The sequence below is a fragment of the Aquila chrysaetos genome, chromosome 2 (genome assembly GCF_900496995.4).
Source record: "Aquila chrysaetos chrysaetos chromosome 2, bAquChr1.4, whole genome shotgun sequence".
Classification (NCBI taxonomy): domain Eukaryota; kingdom Metazoa; phylum Chordata; class Aves; order Accipitriformes; family Accipitridae; genus Aquila; species Aquila chrysaetos.
Window position 1 is genome coordinate 38,925,631 of NC_044005.1, and position 18,149 is coordinate 38,943,779.

Below are 18,149 nucleotides of genomic sequence, written 5' to 3' on the forward strand. Positions count from 1 at the left end.
ATCACTGGCCAGTTTTTCATAGTCTTCCATGAGCTGTTCGTTTTCTTGGTTGACTGCCAGCACCTTGCAGATACGATTTGCTGCTGTCTCCGCCTGACAAAGAGAAGAAAAACAGAAGAAGGGAAAAGTGTGAATAAAAAACATAAACCAAAGCTTGCAGCTTAGCTTCCTGCTACATACCTGCAGGTAAAGTCTCCTACCCTTGGCTCTAGCAACCTGTCTGCACTTCAAAACAGCTGTCCTGACCTCTTTGCTTTCCATCTGACCTTCTATAATAATTTATTTTTCCCTTTTCAGGTGAATAAATTCCTTCAGAGATTCTCAGCTCTACTGATCCCACCCTATGTGTGGTGAGACAACCACATTTCTATGACTTTTCTGAAGCTGATTCTATGAGAGGGCCCTGTTGTTTGCTTCCTACCAGAGGGCCCCTGGCCGCCTCTTTACAAAAACAGGGGGTTTCTGCCACCACCTCCACTGCCCTCACCAGCATTCAGAGCTGCAACACCAGTAACTGAGTGGTGTCGAGCTGATGAGACTCTCTACATGCTTTTACGCCAGGAAAGGACTACCTAAACAGAGTTAATCCATAGACTGGGCTTTGTAAAATTCCTAATTTTGTTTGGAAGATAAAGTGGTAGATACTCTTCTTAACCTTAAATTCTGTCCAGCAGAGCTGTCTTCAAGCTTTCCCTGTATTTCTGGCACTCATTACAGGGCCACCTCCTCCAGCATCTTGCCACATGACAACTAGCATGTATTCAGGGTCTCATGATCCAGCTGAGGATTTTTTTTTTCTCCTTTCCGGGTAATCTTTCTGCTTACTCTCCCAAAACAAGTCTCACCAAAAAAGAGCCTGTTATTACTATTTAGGTTGTTTTTTTCCATTGTGGGACCAAAACCTTGTTCTCTGCAGGGAGTTGAACATGTTAAAACATGAATTTGGAACAAAGTAAGGATCAGAAAAATCCCAGCTATGAACTCAGGAGCAGTCAGTCTGCCCTGGAGTGCCATGCATGTGTTTGGCATGGGGAACATACAACAGGCTGATCCTTGCACAGCATGTACCTGTGGATATCACCTCCTTTTATCATTATCATGGTGGGTGCCATGCCACAAAGACCTGGAGGATATGCCCCTGTGAGGGGTGTCAGGGGATTGCTCAGCACCCTCTTACCACAGTACAGCTATTGCCCTGATGATCTGTTTTTAATTAAAGTTTGTACTTTAATGGGGTGGGTTTTGATATCCAGAGAAAACACTGGGGAAGGTCCTACAGCTACCCACAGGGCCCCTATGGAGTAGTCCTCCTTACAGAGGCTAAGTGGAGATGAAGAGGAGAGTGTACATGCCAACACCACAACAGACCAATTGCAAATGCTGTGTCCTGCCTTAAAACTTTGTGTGGGACTGATGCCAAAAGAAGTTTTGCTGAGCTTATAGCTGGCAAGCTTCAACCTTTTTCTATTTTTAAAAGGCCTTTTATTATATATTTATTCAATCTCCAAGGCCATTTGAGAAAAATCCTCTATTTTTTGCAGCTGATGCGAGGCAGCAAGAATAGCAATAAAGTCATAGGCTATACAGAGATGTATAGATTGCTAAGGTCCCAGGGGGTCTGGCAATCTTATTCATTTGTAAGAAGCTGTAAAAACATATATTCAGTCATCTGTCCGTTCACTAAAGTGGGCCAGCTAGCAGATACACAGATATTAACCAATTTAAAACATATCAGAGGGACCTGTACAGGAGAAAGAGCAATTTCACTTTAAAAAAAAAATCTGCAAAAAGTGCAAATGATGGTTACATTTAAGAAAGTTTGTATTTTGATCTGTTTTTAACTAAAGTTTGTACTTTAATGGAGTGGGTTTTGGTATCCAGAGAAAACTTTATAGACATATGTCCTGGGTTTGGCTGGGATAGAGTTAATAATCTTTCTAGTAGCTGGTATAGTGTTATGTTTTGGATTTAGTATGAGAATAATGTTGATAACACACTGATGTTTTTCAGTTGTTGCCAAGTAGTGTTTATACCAAGTCAAGGATTTTTCAGCTTCTCATGCCCAGCCAGCAAGAAGGCTGGAGGAGCACAACAATTTGGGAGGGGACACAGCCAGGGCAGTTGACCCAGACTGGCTAAAGGAATATTCCACACCATGTGTCGTCATGCCCAGTATATAAACTGGGGGGAGTTGGGCTGGGGGAGGGGGGCAGATTGCTGCTTGGGAAGTAATTGGGCATCGGTCGGCGAGTGGTGAGCAATTGCATTGTGCATCACTTGTTTTGTTTATTCCAATTCTTTTATTATTATTGTCATTTTATTATTATTATTATCATTATTCTTTTCTTCCTTTCTGTCCTATTAAACTGTTCTTATCTCAACCCACGAGTCTTACTTTTTTTTTTTCCCCTGATTCTCTCCCCCATCCCACTGGGTGGGGGGGAAGTAAGCGAGCGGCTGCGTCGTGCTTAGCTGCTGGCTGGGGTTAAACCATGACAACATGGAACCAAATAGTGTGTCAAAAAGACATTGCCAGAGCCCTACCATGATGTGCCTAGTGACTGCAGGGAATCGCTGTGCCAAATGTTTCTCTCAATCACCCCAGGAGAGGAGCTCCCTGCACACTCTTAACTTTCTTCTTTTTATACCCCAGGAGCTCACTGCAGCAGCAGCCAGCTGTGCAGGAGGGACCCCATTTCACAGAGGCATATTTACATGTACCCGACAATAGATTTCCTCCAGCTGCCCAAGTTTTTAAATGTGTGTGTGTGTGTGTGTATATATACGTGTTGAACATCTGCCCAAACACAAAAGCCCTCTGAATGTCAGCAATTACGACATTATTTGTATTATCCTAACGGCTGAAGTGTAGAGGCTTTCTCTCCCCCAAGTACTACCAGTACTTGCTTCTCAATGGTTCTTGCCTACTCCAGACTGCTCTATGCTGCTGCTCTATGCAGCAGCAGGAAAGGCTCTGTGGCCACTATCATCATTAATGTCATGAGCAATGCGTTACACTGACTTGCTCTGAGCAAGGCAGGACAAAAGGATCCCAGTGCTTTCAGGTAACCTCCACAAATACCTCCCACGCTGCTGCTAATGAGCTGATCTGTGGTGATGGCAACCTCAGTGAAACACTTTCAGGTAAAGGAAGAGTGGCACACTAAGATATTTATATGACGCCAAGGCAGCTCCCCCTACACCTTCGTTAGCGGAGTGAAAAAAGTAATTTTGACTTCCCCACACTGCTAAAAGCAATGATGCATTTAGGATGCTCACACTAGCTCCAAACAAGCCAGGATGCTCACAAGGCATGGAGCACCACTGAGAAAATGCACCATCCTGGGGTCTGGAAGCTGCATACCTGTATTCTCAGAGAACCTGTGTAAGCTGATCAGCTTCACTGAAGCATCGTGCTGACACATTAATACTACTTGCACTCAGAGACTGTGGGGAGGGCAAGCCCAGGGCATTCTGCTTGATACCACACTGCTGTGTGATATGCATGTGATGTTTGGTGGACTCAAAATGGAAATGTGAATAGCCAAAGTAGCAGTAATTTCCCTGCCTTTTGTCTTTTCTGTACTTCTCAACCCTGACCTGGACTGCCTAGGATGGAAGTGGAGTTAGCTGTCTCTCTAGTTCATGGATCCAGGTCTCTTTGCTGAGAAGGATCATAAAGGAAGGCACTCCCACAGTGTGCTACGCAGGGAAGATGCCTTCCTGTTGCCGTCCTCTGGCCTCAGAGGACCACTCCAGAACACTGTATTCTAAACACAATCTCGTAATAAAATGGTAAAATGTTAGTTAGAAATTTTCACCTCAGAAATTAAGTTTACAAAATATCAAGCCAACCAGTAGTTGCATGCATTTAGTGTGAAAGTCAGAAGCAGTTAGGAAACAAGCAAACCAACCAAAGCAAGTATACCTACAAATATATATATATATAAAATGGCATAAAGAAAAAGCAGCCATCTACACACACGTCAGGCTGGGGACCCTGTACCTTCAAAGGCTCAGTATAAGAGAGTGAAAGAAGCAGAAAGCGGCTCATGGGACTTCCCCTTCAGGACTGGTGGCAGTAATGAAAAATCTGAATGAAAAATGGAGTGATATCACAGTAAGTCACCTAACCATGCACGAGGTGGTAACACATTACAGTCTGGGCTGGGGCTTGTACTCAGTAATCACTTTGCATTTGCCCAGGGTTTTGAATCTCCGTCACTCAGCAGCTGGCTAATGCACAGCTAGGGTAGCTCCAAAAAGGAGCTGTGCCCCTTCTGCCAGGGCACAGTTGAGTTGCTGGCCCATCAGGACTGCTAAAAAATTAAATCTTCAATCTTCCCTGTAAGCCAGTTAGACTACACAGGATTGAAGCTTTAATAACTAAGAAGCTCCATCTCTAGTTCTTGCCCCAGCTACTTGGTTCAGGTCCTGAGGCAGTAAAAGGTTGTTTTCAGTTATCCCAGGAGACCTAGCATCCACCTAAACTGCTGATGAGAGCATGGGACCTGCTGAGCAGGTTTCCACATCGTGGAATGGGTACGGAGGGAAGAGGAAGACATTGGTGAGGGGCACAGCTGCTCCTGCAGCAGGCCACAACCCTCCTCATATTGTGGTTTGCAGTTTCCTCAGTCAGGAGTTCTTCAAGTTAAGCAGAAAGCTTGGAGCTGACCCTCAGGGGCACTTGGCAAACAGCAGGCCTTATCACAGGGCTGGCATAAGTTCTGAGACTACAGTCTTCCTGGGCAAGTATCAGCTGGCTGGAGTTTGCAGCCTGGTCTTAAGGGTTTCGAACCATTCACAAAGCAGGATCCTAGTGGAAAAGTCATGACTACACAAATTACGCCAAACGGGCAAGTCTACTGCACTGCTGTGGGACATATTCCCAGTTCCTTGGAAACAAGACAGTATCACATAGTTTATATGAAACAGGGCAGAGAACAAAAAGCTTGAACTAAAGAGCTGCTCCCTGGCACCTACTGCCTGCGTTTGCCCTCTGAAAGCCAGCATCAGCATGGTATCTGCATCAATGCTGCGACCATCAGCACTGCTTTGTACAAAAGAGATGGACTCTTCCTGGAGTCAAGTTAGCCCTCAAGCTGGGCGACACATGGACTGTGTCTCAAAGAGAAAAGGCCTAGTGAGAGAAAGAAGTTGTGGCTGGAGGAAACAGAGATTTTACATCTGTTCGTAACATGAAGAATGCAGTCTTCAACTTCGGATTTTATTGTTCCAAAGCCTACAATCTGAAATTAGCAGTGATCTTGTGGAAAGGCTGCAGCTCAGCCAGGCTATGGCATGGGAGGAAAGCATGGATGTTTTTATTCTACTCAAAGGATTGCAGGGAAATTGCTGTTTTGGAGGAAGTTTGCCCAAAGGCAAACTGTGACTATATGGTTCCTCTGAGGACAAATGTCCCGATGCCAGACCAAAAGACTCTGGAGTAAAGAGGAAGCAGAGGAAGAAGGACTGAAGTTATGGAAATGGGCAAAGCAGAGGAAAGAGAAATAAAACATATAGGTGATTTGGGAAACAGACGACAATAACCAGGAAGAAGCAAGGAATGGAGAAGTGTGTGAGTTTGGGAAAGCTCAAGTCCTGGTAGGAATGGACTTTGTGGCTGGAGCACAAAAGTGCTATGTAACCAGCACACAGATGATTGAGCCTGGGAAAAGACCACTGACCTAGCAGGGGCTGAGTGTGGAAGGCAGGATGGCAGCTCAGGGAGGAGGCTGTGATTTCCTGGAGTAGGCCGATTTGATTGTGGTATTTCTGGAGGCGCACCACCTGGCCAGGATGATGCCCACTAGTCACTGAAAGGGTACTGACTCTGTCAGAGCAGACATTCATTCATCTTTCAATGCCAGCTTTACCAAATGCTGTCTCCACCGCTGGGGTATGAAACTGGAGGGAAGGAGCAGCTCGAGTCTGTCTGAAAGGACATTTACATCACTTGTCCAGTAAGACTACAGATGGCACATCCAAATGCATCGCTGGATGCATTGGGCTTCCCTGGAAATGCCCTGGGGCGGGCGGGGGTCTGTCGAATTCCTCGGTGGAGAGGAGCGGTGGGCAGGGCGGGGAGAGGGGAGAGGGGTGTTAGCAGTAAAGTCTCACCTTCTGCGCCCCTGAGAAGGCGTGGTAGTAACATGAGACATAGGTCATTATGGCCTTCTCATCCGGCCTTAGCGTGCCTATAATATCTGTGCAGAGAAGGAAAAGAGGTTGAAAGGATAAAGTAAGAAGCAGCACATAGAATAAAACAAAACAGTCATGGGTGGCGTGAGAGAGGGGGAGAAAACTTCCCATCATGCATTGCAGGACAGGCCAAACAGATTTCCATGCGGAGAGCTGGGAATTCGGATCAGAAGGTGGCTAGCAGCGTTGGCTTGTGGCTCCAAGCGGCACCCCTCCCTCTCACCCCCCAATCCAGGGTGATCCCGAGCTGAGGATCTGGGCTCTGCACCTTCACAGCTGTGGTCTGGGGGCCTTGCCCAAGTATGCAAGTAGGCTGTTTGGAGGTTTGAACGCCCTGTGCTCAAGGCCCTTCTGTACGCCGAGGAGCTAGAGATCAGAGCCTTCCTACGCAGTGCACTTCCTACACAGTATCTGCTCTGCTGCAACATGCACTGCCTGTTCTTATGGCACTGAAGTACAGGCGCCTGCTTGGTTTTGGCGAGAGATATTTACAAGGTTTCACCTACAAAATGTTTTCCTTGAGTGACTCCATTACCAACAGGAAAATGGCTAAGCCAGACACAGCAAGGACTCAACTGCCTGATTTCCAGCATGGTGGGTGAGAAAAGAGGAAAAAAAGAAACAAATGAACAAAACCAGGCATCTCGGTCATGATAAGCAATGCTCTGTTTGCAAAATTACCACAGATGTACTTGTTGGACATGCTTTCTAAGCCCCAGGTGAACTGGGACTGGGTTTGTGGCACAACTTGAGAAAGCAGCAGGTTCAGACCTTGAAGCAAGGGTGCGGGAACCTGCAGCATACGTAACATAAAAGATAAAGCTTTGGGTATTCATTGAACCCTTCATAAAACCACTAAGTCAGCTCTGTTTCTCCACCTTTGAAAAAGAAAAAAAAAGAAAAAGTGAATAGGTATCAGCATTGTTTCCAGTGGGGGCAGGCTGCAGTGTCCTGCTGAGCAGAGCATCTATGCATTGGTCTCCACCTTTGTGAGACCAAGCATCCTAGCTCAGATTTCCGAGGAACGGGGGGTGTAGGTCCTCAGCTGTCAGTGCAGCAGTTCAGAAGGCAAATGGAGAAGGCAAAGCTCCCCACTCCCTTGGATTTGTGTGTGTGCCAAGGTGCTGGTATATGTAAGTGTCACTGACTACAGGGAAATGGGACTCCTGGCTCCCTGGCCCCACGTATTCTGTCTGGGGCACCACTTTGAACCAACAGCCAACTCTACCAAGAGCATAATAATAAAGATGCCCGTAGCTAGAGAGGAGAGAGAGAAAGAAAAAAAGGTTTGGACATTAGCAACGGCACCAGGTGTGCTCTGTGGAGGGAGCTTGGGATCCTGCGATACCTTCTGGGCTCCTGAGAAGGCGTGGTAGAAGCTAGAAACATAGGTCATGATGGCTTTCTCGTCAGGACGGGCAGTTCCAACAATGTCTGTCAAAAAAAACCTCACGTTAAGAGCATAATCAACTGATGTAAGGAAAGCAAAGGAGAGGGAGAACCACAACTGTCCAGGAGGCCTGCTGGGGTATATGCTTGTCATAGCAACTTCACAGGGCTTCCCAGCATTCCCCAGAAGATGTGTCTCTCTCAGAAGCCAGGATCACCCTCCTGGTTCCCCTCCCTCATGACAAAATTGCTTCCAGGGTCCGGCCAGGCTAATGCAGCCATATGTCAGCATGTCTCGTGTCACAGCAGTTCCCCATCCTGAGAACATTACTGTGAATGGTGGGTTGAATCAATCCAAACTGGCAGCAGGTTGACATGGCTTTTACAGAAGTATTATACTGCAATTCCTCCATGCAGTTCTTCAGGAAAGATCCTTTCTCCCTTCCTTTCCATGCCCCTGTCCTCCACTTCAACACAATCATGGCTTGAATTTCAAAAGGCCCTTTCATTAGTTTCAGGGGAAACTCAACACCTCCAGAGATCAGAATTAATGGTGTGGAGGAATGCACATTAGCTCCACTCCATGAGGGAGGAGAGTGATCAGGAAAGAGCAACGGGAGGTCCTGCAAGGGGCTCTCTTTTATCATTGCTAGCTTTGCTGAGATCAGAAGCTAGATCCGCTTATTTTGGAGGTGCCTTTGTTTCCTACAGAATGGAAAGAAGCACTTGAATCTAATCCAGAAACCTCATGATTTTTTGTGACCTCAGCATGATGAATGCAGGGAAAGCAAGACTCATCCCTGGGGATGGGAAATACTACTTAAGAATATGAACATCCTAGTTACCCAAATACAGGTTCACTGGGTTCAGCTGCCCTATCCCCACCTTTCCTCCCTGTTCCTCTCACTCCCTTATTTAACAAAAGCCTTTAACTGCTTCTCCTGTCCAAACCAAGCCTGAAATACAGCTTCTACCATTGAAACCAGCTGGCTTCAGGCAAACAGCCAACAACCAGTGAACTATTTCAGGCTGTTATTTGTACTCCAGAGTTACAGTCTTCTAAGTCTATTGCCAAGCTGGTCCTGACAAGGCTCTGAAAAGTAATCCTTGCTGTCCCAGTGGCCTCAGGGAAGCAGTCACGGTCAGTAGCAAAAGCACCTCTGAACAACATGGATCTCTGCTTTCGTCTCCAGACCCAGTTGGTGAGGGATCTTCATGCCCAACACTTCTGAGTAGTCAAGAAGCAGCAGTTTATAATACTGATATCATGCCCCCAAAAGAAAGATTGCCAGAAAGAGCCCAGAAAAAAAATTCTGGAGCAAAAGGAACACAGTCCTACACCATGCATTAACTCAGTATTAAGCCTGATTCTTGAAAGGGAACACTTCAGTCAGCAGTGGGCATAGCCAGGTGTTACTCATCTCTGCCTAGTGTATCAACCCCAGGTTAAGATCTCCACACCAGACTCAGAAGACTGAGGGGCACAGGAGGAAGAGGGAAGCAGAACATGTGATCCATTATTCCACTGTAACTTTTTCCCTACACATTTAGTATGTGGTGACGGAGGGAGCATTCAGAGGTTACTGAATTCTTGTACAATACAAGTCCACCTAGAAGAAGTGGGAAATTTCTTGAGAAAAAGCAAGTTAAAAGCCACTGTGTTCTACTTTACCTTCTGCATCCAGCATCTTGGGAATATCCAGATATTTCTCAGCCACATCAAAAGCTGTGTTTAGATTAGTGAGAGGATCATCCTGGGAAAGAAACAGAGCCAGAGCATCAGCATCAACTTGTAGTAAGGTATACAGCATTTCTCTCAAAACAGGGCTATTGTGCTTGGTTTGGTTCAAGTAACTGTGCTGTCCAGACAAAATTATGTGTGAATCCTCATGTAGCAGGATGAAATAATTAGCTTCCTTTTGAAAGCAGAGCCTGGAGACTCATGATACGATAATTAACATATAATCTATGCACTTGCAACAAGAAGGAATAATACGTTTTGTCTTGAACCTAGTTTAAAGTAAAATTAGCTTCACATCATACCGATAGTAAACGGCCATATCTCACATTTACAGCTCATGCTTGTATTAGGTTTGCAATTTCCATTTTAAAGAACTGCAGAGCAGTGTATCTGTTAGAACATCTAAGCAATACTAAAATAGTAACAACATCTGCAACGGGTGCTGTCCTTAGCTAGTGTACAGTTTGTTGAACACCAGTTGAGTGGGAGGAAGAGAAATGTTTTAACAAATCTCTACAAAATAAATATATATAAAAGTACCCATTTTGTCTGAGTATTGCTTTTCCTCCTAGGTGCTGCACAGGACTTGTCATTTCCTTAGTACATTTCTATTCCTCTATATATAAAACTTCTGATGTGGCAGGATGCACTTCAGATACAGACATCAATACACAGTAATCAAATCCTAAACAAAGTTAAATGTGATTTATCATCATGAGTCATATCACAAAGGTAACTAGATTTTAAAGAGCCACACAAGAGAATATGAAACACACATGTCACTGGAAATGAAAGACCTCTGCAAATTGTTTCCAGCATTCAAACATAATGATCAACAACAAGACATCAACCAAAGTGTATGAGACCCTCATACAAGCTTGATCCCTATATTCCTGTGTACCCATGATACTTAGTTATTCTGAAGGATTGATCCACTTCATGGGTGACAAATGACATTTGCACTACCAGTTTCTACTGTTGAGACAAGTGGCTTCTGCTGGAGGAAAGATTGTGCATAAACTGCTAGTGTTTAGTCACCTTGTTTGCTAAGTGTCTTTTGGGAGACAGAAGGGATGGGGCGGTACTCTCCATATTGTCATTTGCGCCACTCACGCTGAGACCCACCTTCAAAATTAGCAAACAAGGAGTATAATTCACCTTCTTTCTAGAGTGACATCCATGTTCTGTTTCTTTTCTATTTGAGATCACATGCCTTTGCTTATTGCATTGACTTGGAAGATTAAGCTGTGCCTGAACTCTAATCAACAGGCAGTTTCCTTTGAACACACCCAGCATGAAAGATGAAGCTAGGCAGGCTTGGGCCAGACAGGGTATGGGCATGCAGAAAAGTTCCTTTATGGCACTGGTCATTATGTAGCCCTCGGATTACAGTCTTCATGAAACTAGGAAACTGAGCTATTCTGAAAAGCAGTTTTCTGCAGCATTGCCCTAGGAATTAATGCATGTATTAGGTTGGCATCCCATATCAGCATCATATTGCTTTGGGTGAATGTCTCCAGTAGACAGCAATGTTTCACCTACCAAAGTAAATCACACACAGAGGCCATCAAAACAGACACGACCAGTGATCCTTATTTAGCCCACTGGGACAAGTCAATATTAAGCAAGGAAATGTTGCATGGGCACACTGTGACGAAACCAGCAGCTGTCAAACATGGTAACAGGCCCCCATCTCAGTGTCAAACGGTACTTTATCCCCATATAATACACTTTCAATGGAGACTACATAAGCTATATCTATATCTACTTCTTCAGAGTTTAGCAGCAGTGCAGGCAGGGGATTTTTACTATCCTCCAGTCACATGGAACCACCCTATGCCACGGAATTAGAGGCTGGTACCATTTCAACTTCAACCTACTTGTCTCCTGTGCCTGCTGTGGAGAAACTTCTATGAACCCAAGTGTAACCAAAAGCCTTATTTGAGGAGGTAAGACTAGCTGGTATATAACATACCTTGTTCACTATGTGTAGACAGGGCCTTAGCTCCATTTAGGATGGAAAAGTAACAGCCTTTCTTTCACTCAAGTGTAGGAGCATCGAGAAATGCCAAGTGGCAGCTCCCTTGCCAGTTTTCCGCTAGCCCATGTGCCATTTTCTGCTTCTGTAGAAATGCCACCACTGTGTACCAAATTTCAGCCTATGCTGACCATGACCACTATGGCATTGCTAACGCCCTGATAGAGTGTTTAGTATTAACACAGACCCTTCCTTAGCACAGACCGATCTGAAGGAGCTGCCTGAAGATCTGTCAGCCTCTCCTGGAGGAAAGGGAGGAGCAAAGTCACTGCAGATAGCTTTCCTATCAGTTTCCAAGTAACAACACCAGTAGCAATGTTGCCAAAGGTTAAAAAGAAATTTTAAGCTGGAAGTTGGGAGAGGTTTCCTGATGGGAAAACTTACTAGGCTTGGGCACTCCCAAAGGAAGGGCTGTAAGTCTTAATATGCGGGAAACTGGAGACTCACCTAGATGAAGCCAGCAGACTTCTACTTTGTACGTAAGACAGATGTGTGATCACATAGTCTCCTGGAGAATGAAGCTAAAGATAGGGCTACTGAAAGCAAGATACCTAAGTCCAAGACTAGCTCCAAGATGAGCAGAGAGCTAAATCCAAGTAAGACCCTGTTCCCTGTGGGAAAATCTTCACCCCTCATGGACAATGGAGCTGCTCATCACAAAGGTGATGCTTCTTTGTGCAAGAGGCAGGGTTTCCCTGGGGGCTTGTCCAAGACTGCAACTGGGTCTTGAGCCCTATGAAATTCCTCCAAAATCCACTGCTTTCAGTTTCATCCCATCGTTCACCAGTTAATCATTATTTCAAATCAGTTGACTCCCATGAAAACGGATAAACTAGAAAAGACTGGCCTGGCAGCTCCAAGCCTCGCAGTACAGCGCAGCAACACCACAGCTGCAGCCATGCTTTAGGGACCCAAAGGCAGCAGAGCAAACAAAAGCCAAGTCACCTGTCCCCTGATTCCTTCCACAGCTGAAACACATACCCCAGAAGAGCACTGACCCAGACAAGGTTCTGCAGAGGTGCCTCAGTTCCCACTCTCCTTATGTGAACACAGAAATGGCAGAGACATGAAAAGGAGCAATGGCTTGCCAGGCTCTAGCTAGGCCAACCATGAGGAAAGCTATAGTTTTACTATGGAGGAATTACCTTGTTTTAACAGTGGCAGACAGCAAACCTGCCCTAAACAGATGCCCACCTGGCATGTTCTCTGCTTTTGCTGATTAAAGACTACCACAGCTCCTCCTCTTTCACCACAACCCTAACTCACACAGGGAGTCTTCTTCTCTCCTCCTCCAGCTACTTCCAAGTCCTTGCAGCACATAAGGTTGCCATGGCAATTATTACAGTGTGACATAAAAAAAATCTTCTATTAACTAGCAATCAGGAAAGGAGATAGAAGGGGAGGAAAATCAAGAGAGCAAGCACTTACTATATCTGCCAGAGTTGAAGACACTAGGAAAGAAATCCAAAACTCATGTTTTCAGTGATATCTGTAATAAATGCATCCAACATGGCAGTAGACATACCACATTTCTATATGCATTGCAGTATATGAGGGGGTGTCTGGAGCCATCAGTCAGCCATTGTACTTGATAAAAAGATCTTAGAAGTGGCTAACAGTTGAGCTACAGCCAGGGGTAAAAGGAGGAAGGGAAACCTCATCTTCTGCATGTCCCTCACATGCAGACCATGAGCTGAATCTTGAGATCTTATCTACAGTGAGCTGAACAATAGCAGACAGACCTGCACTGAATAGAAACCATCTAACCAAATAACTAGCTGTGGTGTCAGGGAATCAGACACCAAGCTGGGTGGACTTGCACATTTTATTTTGGGGCCTGGACTATACAAATCACTTCAGCTAGGCAGTGCATGTAGGCAGAAAAGAATTGTGCTTGCTTCACTGATATAGCTAGACTAGGAAAAATAGCTAGGAACATAAACTTGGTACAAAACGGTGGTGACAACGGAAGTTGCTAGCTTTTGGGAAGAAGACATGGAGCTACACTGGTTACCTTTTGCTAGCATACACTGCCAATACAGGGTCTGTAGCATAGACACAGCCTCTGAGAAAGAGCAGAAAACACTAAAACTGCACAAGAATGCTGCCCAAACAGGAGGTACAATGCAGACATCCTGGCAGCTTGGACTGATGTTCACCCCTCCATCTTATACATGTGTGTGTGTGTGTGTGTGTGTGTACACGGAAACACACACAACATCGCCAAAGGCACACACAACTGAGATGCCATTAATCACTCCCTAGAGTTGGAAGAGACCTGGAAGTGGAGGTCTAATCTACTATACACTGTGATGGCTGCTTCTCAGCAGCCTTTTCTCATGTCTTTCTCTGCAAGGTAAGTCACCTGCAGGTCCAGGGATGATTTAAAATGCTGGGGTTGGTTGGTTGGTTTGTTTTTGAAGGAAAGGGGAGAGGGGATGTAGGCTCCAAGGAGAAGGGCAAGAATCAGTTGAATTGAGCCAAAGGGAGGAGAAAGAAGCGATAAAGGAGGAAACAAGTGACAGAAATAGTCCATGCAAATACTGTGTTTAGGAAGGTGCCATGTTTATACATTCTACAAATGGGTTTCAAAGATCTAGCATAAAAAAGGCAACTTTCCTTCAGCACACATCAACTGCCAGAACTAAAGGCTAGGCTCTGAGCTAAGTTCTTCCTAGCTATTTGCTCAAGACTTCAGCTCTGGTAGAGTTCTCAAACATGCATTTAATCTCATGCTTTTAGAGTAATTGAGGCAGAACAACAATAAAAAGGATACAGAAAGAGTCAGAAGACTGCAGGAGGGCAGAGGGAACCTGGTGAAGGATGGGATCAAAGGCAAGTGGAGAACAAGAGATGCTGGCTCCCTTTAACCTTACTCCAAGGAGGACAAATCCCTTCCCATCTACATTGATTTTGGCTAGAACAATCACCCTCTCTTTCATGTTAAAAAGCCTGCAGGCAATATGACCAAATAACTTTCTTTCCCTCACTCTCATTTCGCTTGGGTTTGGCTTAGGGCTTTGTTGATAACAGAGAGCACTGTAGCATTTACCCAGTTGGGTTTGTCAGACGCACATTGCTTAGCTGCTTTTATTTTCCCAAGATCAGGCACTGAAAATGTAGCTCTAATAATTTCTTTTTTTATTGCTGCTGTTTATGTAAACAGGTACAGTCTCTCCCCACTGTTTATTCATCATGTGCTGACTCCAGACACTAAGAGTGATCAGATAATTTAATTGACTGCTCTGCAAGACAGTAAAGATCTAAAAGGTTACTGAAAAGCAGATCAGGCATCGTACAATTCATTGCTTCAAGGATGCAGCTAATTGTCTATTTGCACAGTGATCCAAGAGCCCAGGTCTATTAGTGATGGTCTTCTATGTTTATTTCCCTAGCTAACATCAAGCACACGTGCACTTTATAACACCCAGCCCATGAGATCAGATGGTCAAACGTTTTGTGTATTAGCCCCAGTAATGACACATGAATTATGCTCTTGGTGACATTTCACTCCACATGTGCACAGATATAGTGAAACTGGATCTCTGCAGACTGCAGGAATGCCAGCAGGATGAGAACCCAGTTTGGTCTTCCATTGCCCTGCTGGGTGAAGACACTTGCTGGCAGCACAAACCACTGAATGCCTATTCTCATCATCCACTTAGCAATCTTGTCTCCAAGACACACAGGAAGCAAACTTTGGAGCAGCTAGATATCATGTTACCAGTGGCAATTTTTAAAGTAAAATTGAGTGTTATGGCAATTGCTTTTCTGGCACCCAACACCTACATGCCAGGAGAAGCCCAGTACTGCAGATGGTTCAGTGCTAAGCTGCAAGCATGTGACAAGTGTCCAGTGAGGGCACACAGACGCCTCAATGAGCTTTTGCATTTGAACACCAGGTAACCGGTTTCTGTCCAACTCTCTGCACAAGTGTTAAGTCTGATTTGACTTGCTAGTCTGTGACATTAGCACAGAACTAGTCTCACATTTGTTGTTACTGAATTTGCCAGCTTTTGCTCATCAGCTGGGATTGGGGCACGTGTGTCTCTCATAAGGCAGTCTGAAAGCAGGGAAAGTCAAGCAGGAAGCTCATTAAGTTCACGCTTCACTAAGAAACCTGAATGTACTGATTCATCCCTCCTTCCTTCCCCCCAGTCCTGCAACTGCCAGCTTGTGCTGAAGTTCTCCAATTATGTTTATCAGGCTAATTCTTCTCTCTCTTTACTTCCAAGGAGCCAAGCATCTGGTCTGACAAACAAATTGAGTTGTACCTTTCGTAGCTTCCCGTAGTCGATGAGCTCTGGACGGTGTCTATGAATTAAAGCGCAGAAACCAAGGCCGTCCTTCCAACTACAAGAGAGACATAAGAGAGCACAATGAACAGTGCTCAGCCAGGGAGAGACACAGTGACAGGCATGAGCGTGAGGGAAGGCACCAAGACAGCAGGGCGACTAATTCTGGTTTAGTTTCTAGCTAACAGTGCTTCTGTAAGTGCTGGGAAGGAGACATGTCTTGTACCTGCATGAGACTGCAATAAAGATTTCTTTCAATCCCTACAAAAATCCACTGTGATTAGGACTTGCCCTTTGCATCACCACCTCCTTTTTGCCAGTTCTCTGTGCTGAACTCTGCGCATGTCCTGTGGAGCATGCAAGGACAGGTGTAGAGCTAGGGTTAAAAAAAGGTGTAGATACAAGCCCTAAAGGAGAAACAAGTGCATTCCATAGGGAAAAGGTAGATGCCCATAGCTAACTCCATGATAGTACTGACTAGCGTGGATGGCACTTAAGCTCTCAGAAAAGTGCTTTACGTTTATATGGTTCATACAGCTCTTCAAGATGTGCTGGAAAAAGCACTATTATGCAGAATCTTCACTGGAACATCTGCCAATTTGGAAACATTAAGAGCAGAGCAAGAAAACCTCTCACCCCTTCCCAGCTTTGCCATACTACAAAGCTTCTGGTGCAGCCTAATTTCATGGCTCCTACAGTGTTCTGAGTTTTCACAGAGCAAAAGCTGTCTTGCTTAGCCCATGGCACATATGCTGCTCTCAGAAGACTTAATGTTCTGAAGAACTTTACGAAAGCAGCAGTTGTAACCAGAATGAGGATTTGGGATGTAGGTACTTGGATCCTCTTATAACCTCTGCCTTTAATTTCATAGGTGTCTCTCTAGACTACACTGTTACAGTCTAACATGCACCTGCATTGCCTTGGTAGGTCTGTCAGGAACATTTCTGAATATGCCAAGAGACATATGAAAGTAACACAGATTGTAAAACTAAGTTCTTGCCTGTAACTCACCTGATATGGAAGTTCTGGATGTTTACATTTTTGTAGGGGGCTGTCTTCCTCTGACACCATAACAAAAGTCCTTCTTTAGCAGATGTCTCTAGAGAAAGAAAGAAAACACCCCAATTAACTTATTTTCTTAGAAAGCAGGAGTTTCTGAAGCATATGCTAGCAAAACATCACCAACTCCTCTTTGGTACAGACTGCCCTGAATTGTGCTTTATTTAATTTCACTTGCCAGAAAATTCCTTGTTTGGAAGAGTCTACTGGGATATTTTTGTTACTAATATTTTCTTAATGAGGTTCTGTAATAAGGAGATAGCTTTTTGGGATTAGAGAGGAGAATTTTGTAGGACTTGTAAAAGATACGTCCATTTTCAGTGCTAGTCACTGAATCAGCCTGCAAGAAATGCAATAGATTCCAACATCAAAGTTGGCTTTCAGGCTTAGCCATCGTTTTGAGCTGCTCTTAACATGTCTTACAAGAAGAGGATGTGAAAAACTCTTCTCAGTATACCTGAACCTGGCCAGAAATGTCAGTGAGATGACAGGGCAGCTTGGGAAGGGTAGCTCCCTAGGATCTTCCAGTGACTCACCTAAGAGCACATTCTGGGCTTTTTAAGTGGCAAAGCCATTTAGTTACCCTGGTTGTTCATTGTTGAGCAGTGGCTGGAAAGAACTAAGATTTACCTTCAACTGAGATATCTTGAATGGCAAAACGAAGGATGATGGTCCAGATCATTCCAAGAGTCATTTTAACATTGCCATCCACGATTTCTATGGAAAAAAGGTAGAAAGAAAAGACATAGAAGGCATCAAGTTGCAAGTGGAAATCCTAGTAAAACAGGAGCGTTGGGGAGCACTCCCTTTTGCAGATGGGAGAACTGAAATTCCAGCTGAAAACTGTTCTTCCCTGCCTCCCCAGATGCTCTGCTGATACAGCACAGTCTTGCCCAGTAGTACCCTGTAATCAGACTGGTTCTTTTCCAGTATAATACTGAGCATAAAACAGACACTGATGATCCAAAAGACCAGGAATATGTACCAATTCAGATCAGTGTAATTGCCCACAGGGGTCTAGAAACACCTTCTTAGGTTTAATTCCAATCACTTAGAAGTCATATAAGCCAAACTGGGAAAAAGAAAAGCCTTCCTCTCTTACTCTGATATGTCTACTCCAAGTCACTTATATAACTGCCCCAGCGTAATTATATCAGAAAAACCAGTGATACTTCCCATGCAGATAAGCTCTGACAGCTGGTTTTGTTGTGTCACCAAGAAAACCAAGAAACATCAACATTTTAATTTCAAACAAGCCTAAATATGCCAGACTGCCTGTATAGGACTTCTTTCAGTCATATAATTGCCAAAAGACACAACAGAGCATTCCTCAAAGTAAATGCATCCTGCTTGAAGAGGAAGCAAAGACTCATGCTGACCAGCCCATAACATAAACTAAGATGTTAAGCAGATTGTGCTTTATTGC

General features: G+C 44.6%; 1 protein-coding gene across 9 annotated transcripts in view; it reads right to left on the reverse strand.

Annotated features, from left to right (window-relative positions):
• The window catches only part of ACTN1 (actinin alpha 1), a 93,281-nt gene that overhangs the window by 18,697 nt on the left and 56,435 nt on the right, over window positions 1–18,149 (reverse strand). For 6 of the 9 annotated variants that reach the window (XM_030042049.2, XM_030042031.2, XM_030042075.1 and 3 more), the window contains exons 4-9: window positions 17,354–17,440; window positions 16,676–16,763; window positions 15,644–15,722; window positions 9,263–9,344; window positions 7,550–7,635; window positions 1–93 (exon numbers count right to left, since the gene is read on the reverse strand). In XM_030042049.2, coding sequence (XP_029897909.1) covers window positions 1–93; window positions 7,550–7,635; window positions 9,263–9,344; window positions 15,644–15,722; window positions 16,676–16,763; window positions 17,354–17,440 — 515 coding nt within the window. Of the gene's footprint in view, window positions 94–6,120; window positions 6,207–7,509; window positions 7,636–9,262; window positions 9,345–15,643; window positions 15,723–16,675; window positions 16,764–17,353; window positions 17,441–18,149 lie in introns of all 9 variants that reach the window. The other 3 variants (XM_030042056.2, XM_030042041.2, XM_030042082.1) reach the window with 2 other exon arrangements.